The 12,201-nt window shown below is 33.9% G+C and overlaps 1 protein-coding gene across 7 annotated transcripts in view; it reads left to right on the top strand.

Moving 5' to 3' along the window:
• PALS1 (protein associated with LIN7 1, MAGUK p55 family member) overlaps nucleotides 1-12,201 on the top strand; it is a 76,085-nt gene that overhangs the window by 24,351 nt on the left and 39,533 nt on the right. For 3 of the 7 annotated variants that reach the window (XM_033108241.1, XM_033108244.1, XM_033108245.1), the window contains exons 3-4: nucleotides 1,482-1,584; nucleotides 3,504-4,026. In XM_033108241.1, the coding sequence (XP_032964132.1) occupies nucleotides 3,660-4,026 (367 nt within the window). In that variant the 5' untranslated portion in view covers nucleotides 1,482-1,584; nucleotides 3,504-3,659. The remainder of the gene's footprint in view (nucleotides 1-1,481; nucleotides 1,585-3,503; nucleotides 4,027-12,201) is intronic. The other 4 variants (XM_033108242.1, XM_033108247.1, XM_033108246.1 and 1 more) reach the window with 2 other exon arrangements.

Here is a 12,201-nt window from a genome sequence, read left to right as displayed (position 1 = left end):
TTCTGGAACCTGTTCTCTTAAGTATTATGTTGCTTTGGATAACTGGGTAGATATAGTGGCATTAATTGGAATTGACACTAGAAGAAGAAGAGGATCAAGGAAAACATGAAGGGATTAAAGGGAAACATGAATTTAGTTATGGACACATTAATTTCTAGATCCCTATAGGACATTTTGGTAGACATTTACATAGACTAATAGGCCAGGATCCTACCTCTATAAACCCTAGTACCTAGCCAGGGGTAAATGTTCAATGAAATTTATGTGCAAATCACCCCTCTTTTCTAATGTTTGATCGCTTTCCTACTGCCTTGGGAATTAAGGACTTATATTTAAGATTTTTCGTAAGTTGGATCCAGTCAAACTTTATAGCTACTGTCCTGTTGTATAAGCTGACTTCCATTATTATACGAGTTGACTGCTTTATTTCAACTGGCTTTACTCGTACTTTTCTCACACCTGTTATCTTCCTGCCTTTTGTTTCATGCAGCCTCTTCCTCATTCCTCCATTCTGTCTTCAGGCCTACTTCAATCCTCATTCCTCACCTACAAGACAGGCATATTTGGACATACTGGACTACTCGACAACTTTTAGAGTTGTAATAAACATTAAATGAGTGAATACTGTGAAGTGTTTGCAATATTGTGTGGCACATAAGTCTCAGTAAATGTTGTAGTTGTTACTACTACTGCTGCTACTACTTCCTCCATCTCCTCTTCCTCCTCTTCTCTTTTTGTCCCGCTATATGAAATACGGACACCAAGTTCTAGTCCTGTAACCTATGTATTTCTTTAGTATAACTTTCATTTCACTATCTTAGTTCAGGACCATAATTCTTACAGTTGTCTTCAAACTGGTCTCATTGCCACCCTTCAGTCAATTCTCTACACTTCTACCAGAGTGGTGTTTCTCTGGTAGAATGCGATCATGCCATCCGTTGCCTTAATTCTTGTAATGATTCTTACACTCTCGGGCTAAAGGTCAAAGTTGTTAGCTGTTCTCAGTCTGGCCCCCTGCTTGCCTTTCCAGTTTTATCATTATTCGTGTATGACATGCTCTCATTGTCCCATCCAGCCTTATTGCATTCTGTTCTGTTTGTTGGAAGTGCCATACTCTCATATTCTTCCTTCCTATTGGTCTTGTGATTCCCTCTGCCTGGAACAGACTTCTCTCTCTCTGGCTAATATTTACTTCTTTGAAGTGCCTCTCAAATAAATGCATCCTTGTGTTTTGAGTTTTTGCTATGACTCTTGACTACACACTAAGTTTTGGAGTCCATCGTCTGTGCATCCTCTGAATGTATGACATTTCTAAGTTTAGTTGAACAAATATTTATTGGGCATTTCCTATATTACATGTGTTGTGTTAAGCACTGGGGCCTATAAAAGTAAGACATGACCCCTGTCTTTAACAAGTTTAGAATCTAATGAGGAGGAACCAACTGGGGAAGAATAATCATTTTCTTTACTGTCTCTGCCAGTAGACTATGAACACTCCAGGGGAGATGACCAAAATGGAATTTTAAGAGGATTAATACCGGGTTGCAGAAATTTTTGTGAGAGTAAAAGACTATATTCAGATAGGTAAGCATGATAATAGTCCAAGCATGAGGACTCTTACCCAGATTGCCTGGCTCAATCTCTCCTGCATGATGTGTAATTCCCCCCCTCCTCCCCCCGTGATCTAGTATAGTGAATAGGGCATCGCCTTACAGTTTTTAAGCTGACAGTTTTAATTTCAGGTCATATTTTTTTGTAGACTATCATATAAAGTAAAAAATACATTATTCATCATTAAATTTGATTTTTAATATTCAGTGAATATTGTAAATAGAGAAAGTTGAGAGTTTTAATGAGTTTTAATGTTCTGCAAATATGTACACTCCTAGGTTTTTCAAATTAAAATTAAGCACAGCACTACAGTAACTCCTACACAAATTTCTGCTTACTTGTAATGAAAACATCAAATAAGCTGAATTTGCATTTGCATATAAATAACATATAAAACTTAGGAATTGCCTAATGTAATTCTAATAGCTGTTATTTTAATGAAAAAGAAGGCAGTCTAATGATAAATAAGATATTTATGTGTAGCTCACATAGTTGTAAATAGAGAAGGTAAGATTTGGATAGAAGAGAAAAATCTCCCAAAATTCTTGTGAAATGTAATTCTAGTGGCTTATGTAGTTCGCATCTCTTTTCCTGATTGTTGGTCTAGTGTAGGTTTTCCTTGTTGTCTGGGTGGGTTTCTGTTAAGTAGTGTGTGACAGGATGTTTCTTTCAGAGAAGGTTGGGTGGCATTAGGAATGTGGTCAGAAAACTCAGTTTTTGCTTAGTTGGCGTGTGCTCTAACAAGCCTATTTACTGAAGTGGTGCTCAACTCAAGGAGGTAATAGGTTTATTATTATAAATATTTTTAAAGTCTTGAGCAAAAGAAGACTAATTAGATTTAATGTGTGGGTTTTCACATATATAAACAATCTGCCTTTTTTCCCCATCTACTATATATGTTGAAGGATTTTTAAAATATGAGAATCAAATTAATACTAAGAATTAATATAAGTATGTATTTTTTAGTTTTAAGACTTGCATACATTATCTCATTTAAAACTCAGAACAATACTATGAATAATTTTTCCAAAGGAATCTGATGTTCAGAGAGAGAAACTGACTAGTCTTAAATCATAAAGCTAGGGGAAGTGTCAGAGCCAGAATTCACGTTCAGTTTTCTGGTCTCCAAGTCCAGTATGTTCTTTTTTGCTGTATAGTATGACTTTAAATTTTTTTTGAGTGGTAACAGGTACTATTTTCTCTGAATGAATCTCAGGGAATTAACCCTAATTATTTTGTTAATGTGACTAGTTATAGAGACTGATAACCCATGTAGTCTTTTTCTCACATAATGGAGTTTTATCCTATAGATGCCTTAGCTGCTAATTAAAGTTTCTTTTTCATTGGGTATCTTCTTCTTCTTAAAAACTCCTAAAAGTGAATTGTCCCCAGAATACTACCTTTTACCTCAAGTGAGCTACCAACATGGCATGCTGTGTATAGTTTCTTTAGCAGTTAACTAGGAAGTTACTTCAATCTCGTGTATGAATTGAGTATAAAGTACTGTGTTGAGACAACTATACAAAGATGATTAAAACATCTTTATACCTTAAACAACCTATTCTCTACAAAACTAGTATCCAAAACTTTTTCACTTTCCCATTTCGCTAAACCTTCCAATACATAATTTTTTGTCAGCTGTAACATAACCCCTAAGCTTGAAATTCTTGGGAGGGGACTTTTTTTTTTTTTTTGGTTGCTGGTGGTGGTGGGGGACAGCTTGATTTCCTCTCCATTGTCTCTAAAATGAAAGGAAAGTACTTATACTTATCTCTGTAGTAAAATAATGTTATATACGTATGGGATATTTATTGTGTAGACATTAGAAGTGGGCTGTGTAAAATCTTTTATATTGTAATTCTTACACTTTTTCTCCCCATCTTTCCTCTTAGATTTCCTTCATGGATACATTTTCATAGCATTATTATGTGATGTGAGAAGTTTTGTGTTTTTTGAAGTAACATGGATTTTATACTACAGAATCAAGAGATTGGCTTTATAGAAAAAAATTGATTTATAAAAAGTGGTACAGGTTTTTATAGATAACCATGACAACATCCCATATGAATGGGCATGTTACTGAGGAATCAGACAGCGAAGTAAAAAATGTTGGTCTTGCATCACCAGAGGAGCATCAGAAGCACCGAGAGATGGCTGTTGACTGCCCGGGAGATTTGGGCACCAGGATGATGCCAGTTCGTCGAAGTGCACAGTTGGAGCGTATTCGGCAACAACAGGAAGACATGAGGCGTAGGCGAGAAGAAGAAGGAAAAAAACAAGAACTTGACCTTAATTCTTCCATGAGACTTAAGAAACTAGCCCAAATTCCTCCAAAGACTGGAATAGATAACCCTATATTTGATACAGAGGAAGGAGTTGTCTTAGAAAGTCCTCATTATGCTGTGAAAATATTAGGTAAGTAAAAACAGCAGAATAATAGAAAATGTTTTGCTTTTGTTTTTCTTGCCTTAATATAAATGTGTATAGGAAAGAAGAGGGGTATGAGAGAATGTAAATAATAGCATTTTGAATTCAGACCAAGATCAGTTCTTTTCTTAGAAAGGTCATATAACCATTGTTATTTACTATTAGCTATGTGGAGCAAAGCGTATGGCTTAAATGTTCCAGTTTCTACAACATGGTTTTTAGATAAAATCTTCGAATTAAAAATTTCTATGTATGGCCTAACATTTAAAGCCTTGAAATTCACCTTTTATTTCAAACTCAAACTTACATTAAAATTACTCAAAAGCGATTTTCAGATTTTGGATTTCTGATTTTGTTTAGGTTTGTAAACTAGTAATAAAATTAATATCTGTAGCTTAAAACCTAACTGACTTTCTTGAATGTCATTAAGAAGAACTGGTGCTGTTTATATGGCATCATATACATAAAAATGGCTCCAAATTCTCTATATCTATTCATTCTGTGAAAAGAAAAACAAACAAAAAACTAGTGCCATGAGACTTTAATAGATATAAACAAAAAAAAAGTTCTGTTATCAAATATATTTTGGTAAGAGTAGGTTAAATAAGTTAAACAGCTTCTTATTACAGGTTTTCTTAGAGTCTTAAAATACTGATAGGCATTATAAATCTATAATAGAGATTGATGTCAAGTGTAAATTTTCAAACTTAGAATATTTGATCATTGAACTTACTGACTTTTTTTTCCTTCACACACACACGAGTGATCACTGAACTATTGTTAGGAATATATAATACGATAATTTGTGTTCCCTTAAAACTGGGCTAACTCAAATGAAGTATTTTATTTCTTGGCAGTTTATTATTTATAGATGTGAAAGGAGAGAGACTTCCACTTTCTATGAAGGAGAGAGTTTTTGTTGTTTTGCCATTCATTTGTCTACTGAGCTCTGTGCTAGATGCTATAGCAAACACCATTCAATGTGATAGCCACAATAATCCTGTTAACAGGGGTCTACAGTCTCCATTTTGGAGATAAAGAAATTGAACCTCAGTTAAATCATTTGTTTTAAGTCTCCAAGCTAATAAGTGGTAGAGCCAAGTTTGAATTTGCCTGATCTCGATATACAGTTGGTATACTGCACAGAGCAGAGGGTTTGAGTGGAGACTGGCATCCAACCTGTTCTTCATTCACTGGACCAGAGCTCTGGCTACCAAGAGTGGAACACCTTTTGCTAGTTTGCCCAAAGGTACCCTATATCCTAGATTTGCTAAGTCTGTATTCTAAGCCATGAGCCGTTTCTGCTACATCATATCATCTGCTTTTTTGTTATAAATTTATTAAGGATCCACATTTCTTTTTTTTTATTATTATTGGGGAAGGGAAACAGGACTTTATTGGGGAAGAGTATGTACTTCCAAGTCTTTTTCCAAGTCAAGTTGTTGTCCTTTAATCTTAGTGGTGAAGGGTCAGCTCAGCTCCAGATCCCGTTGCCATTGCTAGTTGCAAGGGGCGCAGCCCACCATCCCTTGCGGGAGTCGAATCGGCACCCTTATGGTTGAGAGCCCACTGGCTCATGTGGGAATCCAACCGGCAGCCTTCGGCGTTAGGAGCACGGAGCTCCAACTGCCTGAGCCACCGGGCTGGCCCAGGATCCACATTTCTTGACAGAAAGCAATATGCATGCTTGTCTAGTATTTTAAGAAACCATAGACGTATTCAGTGACAGTACATCTGCTAAATGCCTTCAGATGTTACAATGAAAGCGGAAAGATTACATATTTTTTAATACATTTATCTGAAGGAATTTATGCTCTTTTTTCCTGAGAGTTTTGTTAGAGTAAAAATATTTCATTCCCATTTGCCTCTTACTGGCCCTCATCTCCCACCATCCGATTTTTTTAAATTAAAATATTCTATGAATATTCTTTATGACTTGGAAAAGTTTACATTATAGTATATCCAGCCGAAGCCTGAATGGTTCTTCTGTTTTTTTTGTTTACGTTTTTTTAAGATTAATGTATTTGTCCATTTGCTTTACTTAGAGCAGGCATAAATGTCCATCTAATAGGTAGTATTCATGTAATCCCAGTAAAGAAACAAATACAGCTTAAGCCAGATTCACTTAGGGAATTAATTAATTAAATAATTTATCCTAAGCACAGAAAATTGAAGACTATTTCTCTTAATTTTTTTGCATTTTCCTATTTCTGTTTTTATGTTGTGGGGCTAACTTGTCTACAAGTATAGATTAAAGTACAGCTCTATTTTCTTCCAACTTGCAATCCACTGTGGTTTCCAAAAATAGTTTTGTGCAATCCTTGAACTTAAGACTGTTTTACATAAAGTAATTTGAAATGTAGTGCCAGGTATCTATAATGCAGTTTTTGGATAGGAGAATATGTAATATGTTGAGAAATAAGTGATAGATTTATTGTTACTACACTCAACACAAATGTGTTAATTGAAGGAAACATGAAAAGTTAGTGTTACAAAGTTGTTATTGTCAGTCAAAGCTTCAATTTTTAGATATAGTCAGTTTTAAGTTTTCATTTTAAAATGAACTGGCCTTGTACCAAAAACATTTTTTCCTGTTCATAATTTGCTAATACATTGTACTGCAACACCAGCACTCCCCTAAAGTTGTGTCTCCCTGCCAGTATTTTGATTAATATACACATACCAGGAGAAAACTTCTCAGCCTTTTTCATAGCCAGAAACAGCAACCTTGTTTTAAATGAGAAAAGGATGGAGCAGCTGATTTCTTTCTTTCAGAGGGAGCCTTCAGTTTCCAAATGATGCAGCATCATTTATCTGTGAGTAGAGAAAATACTCTTTAGGAATTGAAAATGTAATCGGAAGTTTAGATACTTTAATTGTCTGGGTGGTAGTTTTTAATGAAAGTACCAGGGGTGTGGAAAAAATGTATACACATGACTTGTATTCATCTTTTGTTGTCGGTATATATTGAGTATTACAATTCTAATACAACTTTTTCCTTTTTAAAAATGTGTATACATTTTTTGGCACCCTGTGTATTTATAAATTTGGCACTATAGTAATAACAGTACAGGGATGGAATTGATAGAAAATATTCAGAAAGGATGAACTAAATTTTCTTGTTTAAAAGCAGTCAGATCCTTGTTGAAAATTAGAAAATAGTGATGTGGGAACTTAACTCTAAATGAATAATTAATATTAGTATTATAAATTATCAGAATTTTGATGCATTAGGAAGGCTTTCCTTAAAATTGACATGGTTATTAAAACTTGCTTTGCTACAAATAAAATATTGTCTAGTTCTCTTTCATAAGCAAAGCAAACTACCTTGTGAGAGAAATCTTGAGGAAAAAAACAGAATGCAAGTTAGAATGGGATGAGGTAGATACAGGATTCTTTTCAGATATCTCTAGATTATAGATTTCACTGTTTTGGTTTTTGTATTCACAGATAAGTAATTTTGGGCCACGGTTGTAGACAAGTAAATATAGTAGACAGAATATTTAAAGGGAATAAACTAGAAAGCACTGCAATCTATCATATACAAGTATGTGACTATATGATTGTTGTATCTTTGAAAAGACCTTATGAAAGTTACACTCACTCACCTACACCCATGGTGAGCTGTTTTGCGTTTAATAAGGAGACTCCTCAAATTTGTGATTAGGGGCTTTCTAATTTACACCAGATGCTTTTAGTGTGAAGAAAATAAATAAAGACATACCAAGGGGAAGAAAACTAGGGTAAATAAAATATTTTTATAATATTAATAATAGCATGTTTTAATCTTTGTTAGTGTCTACATATTTTTTTGCCAGATGTCTCTGAATATTCAAATTATTAAGTCGAGTACTTCTGTAGTTGATGTTGTAAAGTAAAATATCTCTTCCACATTTATTTCTGACGATCTTTGACTTTTGATTGATCATGGGAAATTCTGGAATATTGCTAGATTGTGGTGATCTTATTTTAAGACTGGCTTTTAAAATATAGTTTATGTAAGCCAACAAACAAAATTCCAGTGCCGGTAAACCTTGAGGTCAGCCGACTTCTGAGAAGTTAATTATTCTTGCTATTAAATTTATGCTCAATTGCTTTAGATATTTCCAAACTTCATTAGCCATTCTTTGAGGGACTTTTTCTTTTTTTTCCCTGGAAGTGAAACGATTAGACCTATTGGTACTAGGTTTAATGTTTAAAATGTTGGGACCATTTGAAAATTTTCTAATTTGTCAAGGTTGCTAAAACTAGGACTAACCTAAAATAAAGATTTAAAAAATTCATTAGAGTATGGATATAGTCATGTAATATTCGGTTGTTAAATACGCATAATTCTATTGAAAAGTAATTAATTGCTACACCATTCAGCCTGTGACACAATGCGTCAAAACTTCATTTCACCTATTAAGTAATAATACATTTTAACTTTTTCCTTCTTGCAAGACTTGCATCATTATGATATGTTCAGAAATGCATTAACATCATTGCATATTGAAAAGTGCAGAATATCTGGAATCAGATGTAGAGTTTAAATACTTTTTAACTTAATTGCTATTGACCTTGGACAAGTTACTTAACTTTTTTGAGCCTTAGTTTCAGGATTTTCTGGAGGACCGAGGGGAAAAATGTTTTATAAGCATTTGGTACAATGTAGGTGTGACTAAAATCTGACTTCTATAAGAACCAGAAGCCACCAGAGAGATCATCTAATTTTCTAGTGCATTAAATTAATCTGTGGACCTTAAACAGCGATTTTTTAAATTTTATTTTTAAAAATAACAGTTTTATTAAAATATTCACATATCATAAAATTCACTCTTTTAAAGTGTACAGTTCGTGAGTTTTTAGTATGTTCACAAAATTGTGCAACCATCACCACTATATAATTCTAGAGTGTTTTCCTTACTCCAGAAAGAAAAACTATACCCATTAGCAATCATTTCCTATACTCCCCTCCCTATAACCCTAATCTACCTTCTGTCTGTTGTTTATTCAGGTCATTCAAATAACTGAATCATACAGTGTGTGGCCTTTTGTGACTGGCTTTTTTCCGCATAGCATGATGTTTTCAAGGTTCATTCTTGTTGTAGCATGAAGCAGTACTTAATTACTTTTTATGGCTGGATAATTGTCCATTGTTTGGATATATACCACATTTTATGTATCCATTTATCTGTTGATGAAATATTTGGGTTGTTTCCATCCTCTGACTATTGTGAATAGTACTGTTGTAAAATTCATGTACAAGTTTTTGTTTGAACACCTGTTTTTAATTCTTTTGGATATACACTCAGGAGTGGAATTGCTGGGTCCTACAGTAATTCTGTCTTTAATTTATTGATGAACTGCTATATCTTCCACAGTATCTGCATTGTTTTACATTCTCACCAGCAATATGGGAGGGTTCAAGTTTCTGTACATCCTTGCTTCTACGTATTATTATAGGTCTTTTAATTTTAGCTATCCTATCAACCAGTAATTTTTTAAGAACAATTCGAAACTATTAAAGTATATTGTATTGCACATAAGTATTCATAAATCTTTTATTTCAAATAGGTATGTGTATAATACTGGGTTGAGAAATAAAATATATATATTTTTAATGGATCACCAACAAAGGTTTGAGAAATACTATTATAGTTAAACCCACTTATTTTATAAAAAGGCCCAGAGACTTGAAGTAGGCTGTCCAGTGACATGTAATGCAACTGATAAGTGGTCAAGCCATAAACTAGGACCCAGGTATTCTGACTCCAAATTTTGGAGCTTCTTTTTTTTCCTCTCCAAACCTCTTTCAGTTTCATCCAGAGAAAAATCACAAAGTTTTTGTACTTCAGTGACAGTTTTTCATTGTCTTCACATATTTAGGGGTAAGGTTCTTGCTCTGCTGTCTCTCTCGACTACCTTTGCTTATGTACTTGTCTAGTATTTGTTTTTAATTTGTAATCCAATTTGTTAATGAGTCATTATTGTTCAGGATCTTTCCTGAGCTTCTGATTGTTTTTAATAAATTCATTTTGACCTAGTCCACTGAAAACCAAAGTTCAGAGATCTAAATTTTATGTTCTTAAATTTAAAAAGAAAAAAAGAAAAGACTATTTTGATTTAAGCAAAGATTTCTTGAATGAAAGTTCTAATTGTGATTTAGCAGATAGATATACTGGAACCTGGTATAATTTGCTCATACTCAAAAAAAAATGGAATATTGAGATAAATGCTCTTTTCAATATTCATTTTGACTGTAAAGTTTAGGGAAAAAAGACATCTTAAAAATCTTCAGATAAAAGTGATGAAGTTGGTTGAAATCTAGAAATTTCTGAGGAGAAGTTAAAAGAACTGGTATTATTGAAACAATGAAATGGAAGAATCTTAATGCTGAAGAGCTCTCTAGACAGTCTCTGTTTTCATGTGGGGTAAATAATAGCAATAAGTAAACCTAAGCAAAGCTAATCCAGGGTGGATGGTTATCTCCATTGCTTTGAAAGATTTCCAGAGGTGGAGATTCCTTAGCTTCCTTGGGTAATTTTAGTGTTTACCCTTACAGCCAAAAAATTTTCCCAGATGGCTGCCCAGAGACTTGGGTATTTGAAGATGGAATTCTCAGATAGAGCCAGTCTTGGTAATGCTTTCTGTTGCCTATTTTAGTCTTCATTCTTTTACTTCGTTTTAGGCAGCCGGAAGAGGCCAAAGGGAGAGGAGAGAGTTCAGGGGTAGATTTATGGACTTAACGTGTATGTCTGTATTTGTCTGTTTAATTGTATCCCAAAATCAAATGTAAGTTATTTTTCTTACTTTTAGTAGGTTGGTACAAAAGTAATTGCGGTTTAACAGGTTGATAATTGCAAAAACCACAATTACTTTTGTACCAACCTAATAGATAATATGTCCTGCCTTTTAACATAAATAATCACCATGTAAGTGTTGTGTGAAATGTTAGAGAAGATGATGGGAACTTAAAACAATTTCTACTGGACATCAGGTTAGAGGAAATAGATCAAAACGTACGACAAGGAATATAAACTAGATATAAAGAACATCCTAGAAGGAAAGTTGTTACAGATTAGAATTTATCACCAAAGCCAGATTTGCTATGCCTGGTTTTGCCCTCCCCTTTGCATAGTGTCCCCATTTCTGCCCTCCCTCCATCCTACCTTGCTTGAGGTACCAGTCTAGCTCAGTACTGCCTTCTTTGTCCACTCCCACTCGGCACTTGTGTCATTCTTTCTCGCTAGCTCTGTGATTCTTCATTTACCTCTGTTTTTCTCTGTGGTTCTTTCTCCTTGTGTCTGTTGTGTCTCTGTGTATGGGAGTGGGAAGGGAGCCTGTGATTTCTGTGTATGGGAAGTCCTTTCTGTATTCTGTCCTCTTTGTTGTCTCTCTTCTTTGTTATCACAGAAGAGGGTACATAATTGTCAGGACTGATTTAGTTACATCTGATTAGATTTTTTAAATTCCCTCTGGAATTACACAGAATATTGAAGAACTTAGGTGGCTTTTTGTTATAAGTAACATATAACGTAATTGCTGCATCCGACAATTAAATGTTACGTAGAAAACGGGAGACATTTAAATGTGTAGAAAATTCTTGAATAGTAGGTATTTGTCAAGTGCTTTTAAAGATGTACTGTATAGAAACAAAAGTTTTTTTTTCAGCCTACAACTAAATATTCTAACCTTTGAAATTAAGAGTTTTTATATGAAACTAAAATATAAATGAGAATATCAAAATGAGAATCTCTGAGTTGATGTTGCCAACAATTATTTTTTATTATGACATCATACATAATATCAAAGAAAAGACCCCTTGTCAGAATTCTATTCCTAATTTTCTAATAAAGAGCTGAGTAAAGAGAGTGAACTCATACATCATAATCAGTATTTTAAGACTAATGCTGTAGATGTTTGTTGCTCTTTGTGTGCTCTTAAAACTGTTATTGGACAGAGGGAACATCATTTTTAATGTCCTTTAAATTGATAAACTTACTTGTAAGTACATACTAATTTCAGAAGAGGGTTTGTATCATTTGATATTTCATATTTTCTCTGAAATACTCATTTGTTTCAGCTGCATATGGTTTAGTCCATATATTGTCAAGCTACGTATATTTAATGAAGTTAAGACTCTTTGAGTCTGGTAACTTAATCTGTTCTGCTTATTCATTA

The sequence above is a fragment of the Rhinolophus ferrumequinum genome, chromosome 6 (genome assembly GCF_004115265.2).
Source record: "Rhinolophus ferrumequinum isolate MPI-CBG mRhiFer1 chromosome 6, mRhiFer1_v1.p, whole genome shotgun sequence".
NCBI classification, from domain to species: Eukaryota; Metazoa; Chordata; class Mammalia; order Chiroptera; family Rhinolophidae; genus Rhinolophus; species Rhinolophus ferrumequinum.
Note: the sequence above shows the minus strand (reverse complement) of the source record. Positions and strands in the feature narration are given on the sequence as shown.